The 12,799-nt window shown below is 38.3% G+C and overlaps 1 protein-coding gene across 1 annotated transcript; it reads right to left on the reverse strand.

Moving 5' to 3' along the window:
* Positions 1 to 424: 424 nt before the first annotated feature.
* Positions 425 to 10,190, reverse strand: IL21 (interleukin 21). The gene is made up of 5 exons (XM_086746682.1): positions 10,056 to 10,190; positions 9,894 to 9,929; positions 5,845 to 5,982; positions 5,353 to 5,433; positions 425 to 499 (listed from the first exon to the last, which is right to left on the reverse strand). The coding sequence occupies exons 1-5, from the start codon at positions 10,188 to 10,190 to the stop codon at positions 425 to 427; spliced, it is 465 nt and encodes a 154-aa protein (XP_086602808.1).
* Positions 10,191 to 12,799: the final 2,609 nt, after the last annotated feature.

Raw genomic sequence — 12,799 nt, forward strand, 5'->3', positions numbered from 1 at the left:
GCTCCTCCATGGGCCTCCACGGGCTGCAGAGGCACAGCCGGCCTCACCACAGGCTGCAGGGGAACCTTGTCAGGAGCCACTTTGCTCCTCCCCTCCTTCTGCACTGACCTTGGTGTCTGCAGCCGTTCCTCTCACCAGAAATTCTTCACAACCGGCTCAGGCAGGTGCCTCTCAGGTTCTCCTCACATCTTCTCTCTTCACTTTCTTGTGGCCAGGCTGGGCTGAGTCGGGCCCAGTCGGCTGCCTGGCAGGAAGCCAGAGGGTGAGGGCCACAAGGCCCCTGCCTCCCCCTCTCTGCCTCTGCTTCTGCTTCTTCACTCTTTTTTAAAAAATTTATTATTATTTTCCCCTACTTAAATACGTTATCACAGAGACATTATCACTGTCACCGATTGGCTTGGCCCTGGCCAGTGGCGGATCCACCCTAGACCTGACCAGGCCCACTGGACAAAGGGGAAACTTCTGAAAGCTTCTCGCGGAAGCTGCCGCTGTAGCGCCCCTGCCATGAAACAAAACCAGGACATAGCATTAGCACCACTGTCTGTCTTTCGTTTGGGAGGTTCAAACTACCCCAGGTAGTTTGAATGAGATTCATCATATCTAATAGTAGGCATAAAATATGTAGTTATGTGAGTGAGAACTATTCCCTATAGTTTTTTGCAGACACCTGTATTGCATACCTAGTTTCGGGTGGGATTACTTGTTCCTGAGTACGTCCGCTTCTTCTCACTGAGTGGACAGATGGCTCCGATTTGCCTGACAGTTAACTCTGGGTGAAATCCAGCATACTTGACTCCCACTGATTTCTCCTGTGCAGAGATTGGAAGGATTGCTTGGATCCTGTTGTTTTGCTTTTCCCTCCAAGTGCTTTTACAGGCTGATCTAGGCTGCAAATTGAGGTGTCCACCACCAGTGAACTGTTTGGGAGCCAACAGGAGGGAACTGGCACAACCAAGTCATTGGGAGTCAGCCTGCTTGCTCTTTTTTGGAGAGGAAAATACGTACTGGGTAGAGCAGAACTGCTTGTCTGCTAGGAGAAACATCACAGCGGCATTGTTCTGCACATCAGCCTCTGTCCTGGGCATAGGAGCAGTTTATGCCTGAAGCCTCCAATGTTTTCTGACACTTCTCTTTGGTTTTATTTATTTCTGAAGGATTTTTTTTCTTTTTTTTTTTTTAATAAAATCAGGCCAAACAAATGCACATGTATGATGACAGGAAACATAATGGAAGAAGGTGCTATTTGAGTCAGTGTTTTCTGAACAGATGAAAAGGGAAGGAATAGCTGTTCAACTGTTTAGTCTTGTTTTCGCTAGAGCTTTGTGTTTGTTTGTTGGAACAAAGTCCATTTGTGTTACATTTTAGTGAAAATGCGTTTTTATAAAACATTGCTAATCTTATGAAGTATAATAGTTAAAAGTACTGATTTTTGACAACTTTAACGCATCCTGTCAAATTGGGATGGGAGAAAGGATTGACATTTTGAAGCGAGAGAAAAGATGAGGAGAGAGAACAGTGAAAAACAGAACGGATAATTGTTACTTCTAGAGTTACATTTTCAGGTGTTTGACTTTATTCTGTGCAGACTCAAAACATGAAGTTTCCTGATTTTTGTTCATGTCAGTCTAAAGAAATCTAGGTAATGAGGTTATGAGGTTACTAAAAGGAATTTACTAAGCCTGAACAACCAGTTTGTAAAAAAAGATTTTCCAATGGGTCTCATGGGCCACTGTTGAGATAGGAATGGTCAGAAGTTTTTAAAGAAAAGAACAAGAGAAAATCATGTTAGCTAAAATTGTTTAATACCACAGGCGTATAAATAAATCAGACCACATAGTCCTTAGTATGAACATTCCATTCACAGAAGTGCAATAAATAATTAAATTAGATAAGTCAATTGGTATAAAAATAAAGAATCTTCTCAGGAAAAGTAAATATTATACAGAATTGTATATACCATGCTAAAACACATCTTGAAGTGCCTGCAAAGGGCACTTATGACTAAAATCATAAATATATTCTAAAACCTCCCTGGGAGGTAATGAGCTTTTATGGCTTACTCTATGTACTCAGTTAACGAAACATATATTGTTTCTGCAGAGAGTGCAGTTAGTACAAAGAGTGTTCATCTTACAAGTAAAAATAAGTCAAGATTGTGTACACATCTGGAACTGTGATAACTAGTCTTTCCTAGAGTCACAAGTTTCTCCTGGGACATCTTCATTTTTTTTCTTCTGAGAACAATGTCGAAGAACAAGATGCTGTCTTCTCAAAGACTGATCTGTCCTTCACTAATTTCCTGTTCTTCATTTGGGATTCAAATAACACACCCTGAATAACACGCTCTGCCTTTCGTAACTGACAAATCAAAGAGCTGGCATGAGGCCTCAGCGTCGTGTAAGTCAAAGCGTGTTTGAAGTGTACGAAGTTGCCCACAGTGGTTGTGCTGACACCACCCTGAAGTGTGGTGTTAAATAAAATCAGCTGTGATAATTTTGTGATTAATATTTCCTATACATATCTGGACTGGATTGTCCAATAAATACAGTTTTCTGCAAGGTTTCAGAACAAATAACCCTCTAAGTTACATTTCTTACAATTTCTTGCTAGTTTTTTGAATCCTATGAATAAGCATTTTGAATGAAGTTGTTCTGCAGGTACAAGAAATAGCTTCAATTAACGAATGAATATGTTATGTTTAAAACAACAACAAAAAACCCTTTAGCACTATGCTTGGTGTGATAAGATCCATAGTTTAAAAACAGTGGAGCAAGTCACTGAACAGAAATAGCTACATCACTTACTGCATTACATGGTGCCTCATTTACAAAACCCAGAAATTGTTCCAGTGTAGGCAGGAGTAACTAGTTAGCTTATGACATTCTGGAAGGAAATTGCTTTTCTGTCGTAAAATATCCATCCCAGGTACAAAAGTTACTTCTCAATGCTTTATAATGATTACTAATAAATATGTAAGGTACAATGTTCTCTTTCTTAGGGCATGCTAATCACATTTCATCTGCACAAGAATTTTAACAGGCTTTTTTACATTGATTCGAATGCACTTAGCAAATTACTGGAAAAGACATTTACAAATCAAAAAATACCTACTGTATTCTTTGTAGAAAAATAAAGCTCTTTCCCCAAAACTCTGCACATGCAAATATTCCATGGAAGGGAATGACAAGTGCTGGTTTATTGGTTGGTCTTCTAGAACTCACCAAAAAAAGCACTTAGTTCGTGATAAAGGCATTCAGTTAAACTCCTCCTTAAAAATTTAAATGTAACATTGTGGAAACATCAGCAGGTACTCTGTGATTGCAGGAGTTGCTTTATTATTTTCCCAATTGTTTTTATCCAAATATGAAATTAAGTTTTACCCTGACACTCTCTACTTCTGTGACTTTAAAATCCGTAGCAGTCGCAGCAGCAGCTTTGCCTATTTCTTTAGAGGAAATTAGAGGACTTCATGGGTAGCAAAGTTGGAGAAACGGGATAAAAGGTACAGAACACCATTTTAAACTTAGTGGCTTCATTGCTTAATATGAGTGGTGGTTCGTGTTAGAATGTTAATTCTCATGCAGCAACGTGGAAACATTGAGGTATAAGACAGAACATTACTTGGAAGAAAAGTAGTTTTTGAAAAAAAAAAAGAAATAAAAAAAAAGACTATCTAAATCAAAATGGTCATCACTAGAAACAAGGTGAGTTGGTTTACTGTTGCCCTGAGAATCCTCCTTTCTCCTCTGACATAGATTTTTGAGGAGGCTCACATTTAAGGACAGTGCAAATGTGGAGGCAAGGAAGTTTTTTGTATTAGTTTTCCCTTAGGCTGACATCAGTAGGAGTGGAAATATTTTTAATACTACCTCATTATTTTTGGAGGTAACTAAGCTTGTCATTTTCCATCGTAACACTAAATGTAGTTTTCCAGTTTCCTCTCTATACCGCATTTCTACTAAGTAGAGAGAAAATCAGATGAGAGGTTAATTTTTACTGGAAGGCTTTACAGTCTGTTCCAAGATCAGTTTCCTGATGTGGGGCTAATAGCTCTTTGGGGGTAAATTAACAGTTCCTTCTCAGATGGAAGAGTCTAGAGATAAAGAATCATTGCAAGCAGAATATGGTGGTGTATAATTAAGCTGCTAAAAAATAGTTTTAAGTGCTATGATACTCAGTTTGATTTTAAAAAGTTTCAGTGGTATTTCTAGCCATAATTCCACAGAAATCTTCAGGATTCAGAAGCTATATGGGCAGGTCTCCCCATGACAGAAAACTTGACAGTTTTAAAAGAAAAAGTTGCAATTAAAACTTAAATTGTTCAAATGAATCAAGAGTAGAGAGAAGGAATAATGCTAATGGTACATAAATATCAGTGTAAAATATTGTCTTCTGAGAAAGAGCAATATGCGTTTGAGCTGCTTCACTCTGGATAGTTATCAATTACTGTATTTGTTGGACCTTCTGCAGTGGCTGGTCATACCAGCCAGTCATGCCTCTGCTCTATTTATCATGTTAAATTGAGGGAGTCTAGGGGGAATTCCATCTTCTGAAATGCGTTTTTTCCCCACAGAATCCTGTATCTCCACTTAGAGCATGGGGTTACTCCTCTCCCTATTGAAACCGACGGCAAATGTGCCATTATCTTCAACACAGACACAGGTCAGACCCATGCCATGCAGTATGATTTGTAAATGTTTTTCCAGTACTTATAAGACAGTTAAATACAATATATTTTTCCATAGTTAGCTAAGATACAGTCTAATCACTTATAAATAAAATCTTCTGTGTGATATTATTGTAGATAAGGAAATTGGTCCAAGTAGATACCTTTTGAGGCTTCAAAGCCTCTGATAATTTTTTTGTTCCTTTTCTTTAAAAGTTTTGGACACCTCTGTGTGAGATTCATTTAAGAGCAGAGCAGAAATACAGGAGAAGCCATCTCATGTATCTCTAGTTCAGCAGAAGGTGATAATTAAGTCCTATTTTTGTGAAATTACAGTGTAATTTTCACTGTCAGGTGAGGCTGGAATCACTTTCAAAACAGCATCCATCTTATGAATAGCCATCCAAATAAAACTCCTCAATATTTTGGGAGAAGCTTTCACTTACCACACAGACATAGCACAGCATAGTTGCAATGGAAAATATTTACATTTTTCACGTTGTCTTAAATAACATAGTGTCTGCTTTAAATAGTAGATTTTCAGTAGCCTTCAGCTCTGGTGTGTCCTATATTAGTCCTTGTAGAACTGTGAAAACAAGGCATTGTTAGAAATAGCGTAAAATAAGGATATCTGTAATTGTTTGCAAAATGTCAAAAAGCACCCAGGAGGAATTAACTCTGTTTACCTTTTTCATCAGTTTTGCAAAGCTTTTCAAAAACTCTTTGGGGGTTTTTTTCTCATAAGATTCACATGAAGAGTCACACTTCTGAAAGATAAAGAAAATCATGCCATTTCTAAACAGCGCATCAGGATCATAAAGAATACTTGAAAAATCAAGAGGGTTGTAATCAAAGCCTTTTACAAATGGGACAGCTGAGACACAGGCTGTTTCAGAAAGGGAAAGAATATAGTTATGGTGCCTTTTGTTCACATGTTTTGCACTAATCCCTGTCCTTTTGTCCAGCACGTTGTGTGGTTGCCAGGTACACAGATACAATTATGATGGCGTCAGAGGGAACGCCTCTCCCACAAGTGTGGAAAATTAGACATTTTTAATAAGTAATGAAAGGCAGATTGTTTTAAGTTTGCTTTCTACAGTTCCACCATTGCAGGTGGTGTCTGCTGTAAAAAATAAGGAGCAATGATCACAATTATGAGCATTGTGAGGAAATCTTACCTTTCCAGGGTCGCTTAAGGTGAATTTTTTCAAGACTGAAATGGTTTGGATGAAGGTAGCATTTACTTGGCTGTTTTCTGGTTGTAATTTCAGCATACCCTTCTGGAAGCAAGTCACAGCTGTGAACAGGCATTCATCCTAGAGCAGGAAATGAAGGAACAGTTTTAAAACAAATGTTGCAGCATTTTTTCCTGTATGTATTAGGTTGTGGTCCATGTGCAAAAGTAAGTTTTCAGGATATTAACTGAGAAGATTCAACTGTACTCTTTTTTTTTTTTTTTTAAGTTAGTTTCAGATACACAAGAGATCTTTAACCTTTACGCTGCCTGTTCTTTGATAATTACTTAAGTATTTCCTCATAAAATATATGCCTAAAATGTCCATTTGAATATGAATAATGACAGCAATTGAAAGAAAATGCTACTGCAGAGTAGATCAAGTTACATGTAGTAAGTTTTCACAAGCTTGAGCATGAGTATTTTCTCTTTAAAAAATTATGAATTTCATTCTGGATGGTTCCTCAGTGTTACATGTGGGAAAATACTTCTTTCCTTCCTAATTTTTGTGCCATTTCTAATATTACTTAACAATTACACTTAGAATTGATGTAGAACTGCGTATTTTCAAATACTATTGAACTGCTCTCACTGGATAGCATGGTAAATGAAGGTGATGAAGTAAGTTTGTCATCTTACTACAGGGGAAAGAGGGATTGAGGATGAGAGGCAGGATAAGGAGCCAGGCTCCTGGCTTGAGTTGTCTTACTGTGCTACTTTAAACTCAAGTGCATGTTAAACCTAAGTCAAGGAAAGTAAGCACCATCTGTATCTAACTTGAAAAAGAAGCCATTTATTGTGATTATATACATTTTCTGTTGCTGCTTCTTATCTGGAATTAAAGCAACCTGCCATTTTCCTTTCATGGTGCAGCTGCGTATTAATTTTACTGATGTTAACAGAAAGACTACAATCTCCTTTTCTGCACAGCGGCTGTTTTCCTTCACTAGGCACACAACTATGGAAAATATCACCAAAACTAACCTGCAGTCAGCAGAGAAAGAAAAGCCATGTTTTCTGAAGCCGGTTTCTAACTCGCTTTCTGTTTTCCAAAAAGGAAACATTTAGAACTGCTGATCATGCATACTAGAAAGGCTCCAAACCCATCATCCCTGTTTTGCATACCAGCTACTGCTGAAGCTGAATCTCACCTGATTGATTAAATGCCGTTGCAGTTTGCTGCTTTGGCAGGCACAAAGCAACCTTCATGTATGTTGCTTATAGCAAATTTTAATAGCAACATTTTATATTTGTTAGAGACAACATTTTATTTTCCTTAAAAACCACACATTTGTGTTTGTTTCAAGCTTCTTACCGTAACCAGTCTTGCTTACTGGAAAAAAAACACTAGTTTTTTAAGAGATCAATTTTCCAGCTGAAACTGAAAACGTTTTCTGCCTCATCCGTGATGAGCTGAGAAACCAGCATTTCTCATATATGCTGCCTTTTGGGTTTTTTTTTTTTTTTTTTTTTTTTTTGCTGAGTTAACAGTTAGCTATAGGCAGGCCAACAGTCATAGGACCACAAGGATTGTCGGTTTTAGTATATTGTGATAGGTTAAACACTTAGATGAAGAGGCATTAAAAGGCCTAGAGTACTGGTAATGTCTGAGGGGGGCTAGGCAAGCGTGTAAAATATTCATATCAGAGGCAATTTGCAGCAATACTCTGCACGTGACTCAAACTAATTTTTACAGATTAGCCTGAAAAGCCTTCACTTCCTGAATTAGCAAGCAGTGAAGTTAGATGCTGATCTGATGTAAACCGGCATCGTGTCGCTGGCTTTAGCTGCAATGTTAATCGCCAGCAATAGATCTTACTTTTCCTCTGGTCTTGAATCGCTTCAGCCTTAGGACTACTTTTCCAGCCTCAGCGTGTTTTACCTTGAGTTGATATCCTCTGAGCTTTTAAACTTCTTACCTCCCTTTTCATTGAAAAAAAAAAAAAGAAAAAAATAAAAGATATTTCATTGTTGAGTGTACGAGGAAATGATGTGGGATTGAATTGGGGCTAACACTCAGTCCTGACGCAGAAACCTCAAGGAAGTCAAAACAAATAGTGATAAACCGCTGAATTTTGGATGTTATAAAAGGTGATCTTCCTGAATATTCAACGCCAAATGTAAATCTGTCATAAGCAGGCTATCATAGAAGCAATACTTTGATATTTGAAGTACAATTATATGAAAGACTTGTTATTCAAGCCAGTTTCATTAGGGTGTGACTGCACCTAGTCGCCCTGAGTGCAGCTTTGGCACACTGTAATTCATAGCTTAGTAGTTGATAAAAATGTAAATGTAAATTGTGCCCTGTAGGATGAAAAGTTTGGTGATGCGGTTGCTGGTGATAATTACTCATAGCACACTAGTATTTTTTCTGAAGTTTTTCATCAGAAGTTGAGCTTGTATCAACTTAGTACCTTCTAAATCTGTCAATTCTCTGTCTCCTCTAATTTTCAGCGGAGGTACTTGGGACCTCCCAGAACCAGACTGTAAAGCCCTAAGCTGCAAATGAACTGTTGTCTCTTCCTTCCTGAGGTGACCATGTTTTTTGAGAGAGAAAAAAAAAAATCTGATAAGCGATTAGTCACTAGTTGTATTTGCTTTGTTTCGGAGGTAGCAGCAAACACTGCAGTAAAATGACAGCTAATCATCTCCTTCTTTTCACTTTGACACCACAAGTTAGAAAGAGTGTTAATGAAAAAAAAACCCCGGCAATTAGTTACGGTTCATTAGGTTTTTGCGCTGCAGTTGTTTCTAGCAATGAGAAGGAATGTATCTGTTTTGGTCATGCTTCTGTATGTTTCTGGCGCGTAAAAGTTGCACCCAGCTGTAAAGCCTAGGAGGAGGCTAGCAAAACCTGTATGAAATGAGGTGAGTTTTTTTCCTTTCTTCTTGTCGTCGTTTTGCCAGAAAGTTTACAATCCTGAGTAAATAGCTTTACGCTCTGGGCATGTTTCAAAAAATCTATGCATAATGATCATTTTTGTATCTCTGTCAAAATTGTTTGCTTTCTGAATTAGCTGTCAGGGCTCAAAAATCAAAGTTAGATGTAAATTTAAGATATCTGATAGCAGAAGTACAACATTAGATCAGCGGCGGCTAGCTCTAGACCTGTGTTCCATGTTGGGGATTATCAAAAGAAAGCAGGATGCATTTACTACCTTTTAAGCTTTTAAGAGATGTTGGTGCTATTACTAGCATTTAATTTCATGGTAAATCATGCATCCTGCCGCTTTTGAGTACACACACACTTTCTGTGACTCTGGTGCAATTTACTACGTATAAGAAGTTCCTGACCTTGGAACACACTAAATATCGGTGTTAAATAATTTATAAATACATATCTGTATTAAAAAGGAATTCATAGCGACTTGTTACTGTAATTTTCAGTAGTTACAATCCAAAGAGAGTACTTGCAGAATGTAGTTTTATCTTCCCGTTGATAGCACAACCTTTGCACACAAATAGTCTCAGAGAAACCAGTGTGAGTATGTGTGAGAGGAAGCGCTGTATAATTTGGCCTTACAGTGCTACTCTTGGCATTTAGCTTCAGTGGGAGGGAAAGGGGGGTCCCTTTGGGTTCGGCTCAGCAGTGCTCCCCGTGCAGCTGGAGCTCGTGGCAGCTGGAGGCACTTCTACTCCTAAAACCTGCATCCCCAAGAGCACTGCTCCTTGTCTGGATCTTGTATGAATCCTTACTCTTAGCACCATTTCTTGAGTAAATGGAACGCGTAGAAATTTGAATCTGTGGGTGTGTTGGAATACACACACAATAGCAAAATAGTAATTAAGATTACATAATACAAACACTTTTGCTATTAAACATTCTGAAATAAGGAACTTTTATCAAAGTATTTTCTTTTTCTATCTATCTTGCCTTGAGAGGACTAGGGGAGAGATGTGGAAAAGAAGGCATATGCCATTTGTCAATGGAAGGAACCAGTACAAAATCAAATTGATATAATTAGAAAGAAATGTTTAAAGCAGTCTCACCACTGGGTTTTCTGGTGTATGCAGCAATTCAACGTCCTACAATAAAACAAATCTAAGTTAGAAAAGTTCGACATCCGAAAGTGATGTCCCTCACAAGATACATTCTAAGCAATACAAAATGCTTGAAAATAACTTCAGTATTACGACAAATACTTTGCTTACCTTATCTTTCACTGTGGCTTCTAACCGATTAATTGTCTTGTGAAGCTGTTTGTATTTCACTATTCTTTGTGGAGCTACACTCAGCACCATACTGGAACAGAAGAAAAGCATACAGAAAATAATCATCCTCTCCATACTGATGAATTCTGTTTTAAAATGTGCCAGGAGCAAAGTTGTGCTATTCAAGATGAACACTTCAGGTTGAGCTGTGCTCAGGTATGCTGCGTACTACCTATATATTGCTCCTTGCTGGAGATGTAAAACCCACCCATTTCAGTTTGGAAAGCTTTGTAGAATGGATTAATGAGTAACCCTTTTTTCTTTTCCACTGGCTAGGTGCATGTATGCAAGCTTGTGCGTAGGGGGCAGGGATTGATGGAGTGAACGAAAATATGCCCCATCTGCACATTGGACAGGAAAAAAAGAGAAAAGGGTGAATTCCCATTTTCACTTTGAGTCAAGAAATGAACGTAGTAAAAAGTAGGTACTCAGAAACCACTGACCTAGGTAAACAAAGACTCTGCATTTTTTTTCCTGTTTCTTACAGCAGCGGATCTCTCTAGTACATCTGAAGCTCTTCTGTACCATGCTGGAGAAATATGACAGGACTTCTTTTCAGAACTTAAATGTGTTTATCCTACTTACTTTATGGCTCCAAGGGATGTTTATTAGCTAGTTCTCCTTGAGGTCTGTGAACTGTCATCTTACATTCTTAGCTTGGTTTCTGCGACAGCTGTGAGTAAAGGCTCACCTTAGCATTTAAGCCAGCTGAAGTTTGCTTTATACTTACTTGGAACCAATGCCAGATATTTTAACAGCATCATGGAGATGTCCAGTGAGGGTGAAAGCTGCAGGGAGATGCATTGCCCCGGGAGAGGTGGATCCCCATACCATGCCTGTTCCCCAAATGGGAGCGATACTGGGAGATTAGGGACTAAATCCTGGTGAGTCCCAAGGCACGCTACCACTTTGCGATGGTGGTCCAATGCTTATGGCAGCTAAACACATTCAGTTACATTCTGCAGCAGCTAGACCTGAGGTTAGTTTTGCCATTTAACATAACTCCTTCAAAGGAGATGTGATACTGAGATCTGAGAATTCTCTTGAGAATGTAAAAGTGCATTTGTTTTGTGTGAAATTCAAACACAAGTGCATACTTTAAAAAATGTAAAGCCAGGATAAAACCAACAGAATGGTCTGGATTAAGAAATAAGGCAGACTCTCCTCGTTTCCTTCAAAATTGATGCCTGTTGTAATTAAGTATATCTGCTGCTTTTGAGGAAATTTATTTAATATTTAGAAGATGTGCATTAGCAAGGGGATTTTTTTTCCACCAAATGCTGGTAAGGAGTATTCTCTTACGGGGACTTCCACAGTTGCTTTCTTTCTAAATGACTGCCACTGAATTTAAAGTTCTTCTTCTTGAGTGTACTCCTGGTTTTTTATATTAGTTGCCTTAGCCCAAGCCCAGTTTCTGTCACTCTCACTGAGCTGCAGTGTTGTCAGTAAGGCTGCTGTAGGCTCTAGGGACTTGGTGGACTGCCAGCTCTAGGAATCAGTTGATTTTAAAATCATTGTTCCTAGTATTTCATCACAAGGCAGAAAAAAAATACTTTAAATGGCTCTTATATATTATCATTAATAGTTTTTTTGGCTCTTAGGTATTATCATTAATAAATTGTACTATCATTAGAAGGTTCCTGTATGGAATTAGTAGGGGGCAGTTAAAGTCACTTGGACACCTCCACTGTGGTGAATAAAAAGAGGCTCAAGTGTTTTTCAAATGAAATCTTTGCCTCTGGAAGTCTAAAGATTTCAGATGGCTTTGGAGATGCTTTACAAAATCTACCCGGTGTCTGGACTTCTGTTTGGTGTCTGGAATGCTAGTCTGTGTAAGACACTGAGATCGTATGAAATGCACCTGTAGGTTTGTGTCTCATGGCTGAATCTGGGCAGCCAAGTTGGAGCACTTATTTCTCGCCGTTCATTTCAAAATGAGCATTTAAGCTGATAGGAGCTCTATCTGGCATATTTAAGTGTTTTTGTTTTCTGTATACAAATGATGATTTACTATGTGCTGTTTACGTGCTTAAACCATTTTTAATCTTCAGAAAATTGATAACTTCAAGGAATAGATTTTATTACAGGTGTATGTGTAGATACACATAATGCACTCACTGATATATGCATGAGAGCACACAAAATCTCTCTTGGTGAAAGGAATAGATAGTCACACGTGACAGAACAGAAATCCTGAAAAATGAGAACTGAAATAAGTAAGAGAATACTTTCTTCTACTACCTAGTCTAATTTCTGGAAGAAAAGGTAGTGTGATATATTTTTCTTTTTAATTTCTTTTGATGGACATGTCTTGAAATAATTTTAGATCAGCAGTGCAGCTGGACTGTGAAGTAGTGAGTATCTCAATAGGTTTTATTTGGAAGTTGTGTTAATTTATAGCTAAAGTTCATAATGGAAATCAGCAGCATCTTTTGTTTGAGAAACCGTGTGGTGACCAGTACTTATTTTTATCCTCCCTTTCCCCCCATTCCACTAATGTGAAGCTTTGCAAAAATTTTGGTTTATCTGCTGTTCAACACCTCTGTGAGGCTGCTGAGAGGATGGAGAGATTACTTCTGATAGTGATATTCTTTACATGAAGAGGGTACTTAGCTTCGCTCCTCTTTGCCATAACTGAACCTTCATCTTCTCTGCAGGTTATTGACTAGTAACTTGGATGAACG

Source organism: Chlamydotis macqueenii, chromosome 4 (assembly GCF_036417535.1).
Source record: "Chlamydotis macqueenii isolate bChlMac1 chromosome 4, bChlMac1.mat, whole genome shotgun sequence".
Taxonomy (NCBI): domain Eukaryota; kingdom Metazoa; phylum Chordata; class Aves; order Otidiformes; family Otididae; genus Chlamydotis; species Chlamydotis macqueenii.

What these genes read in the sequence shown, in the direction of transcription:
- IL21 (XM_086746682.1), bottom strand. Translation starts at nt 10,190, where the DNA reads ATGGAGAGGATGATTATTTTCTGTATGCTTTTCTTCTGTTCCAGTATG. An exon ending in CCTTAAGCGACCCTGGAAAG is followed by an intron (nt 5,434 to 5,844) that starts GTAAGATTTCCT and finishes TTTATCTTTCAG; the next exon opens with AAGTGTGACTCTTCATGTGA. An exon ending in TTGCAAAACTGATGAAAAAG is followed by an intron (nt 500 to 5,352) that starts GTAAACAGAGTT and finishes GTTTCATGGCAG; the next exon opens with GGGCGCTACAGCGGCAGCTT.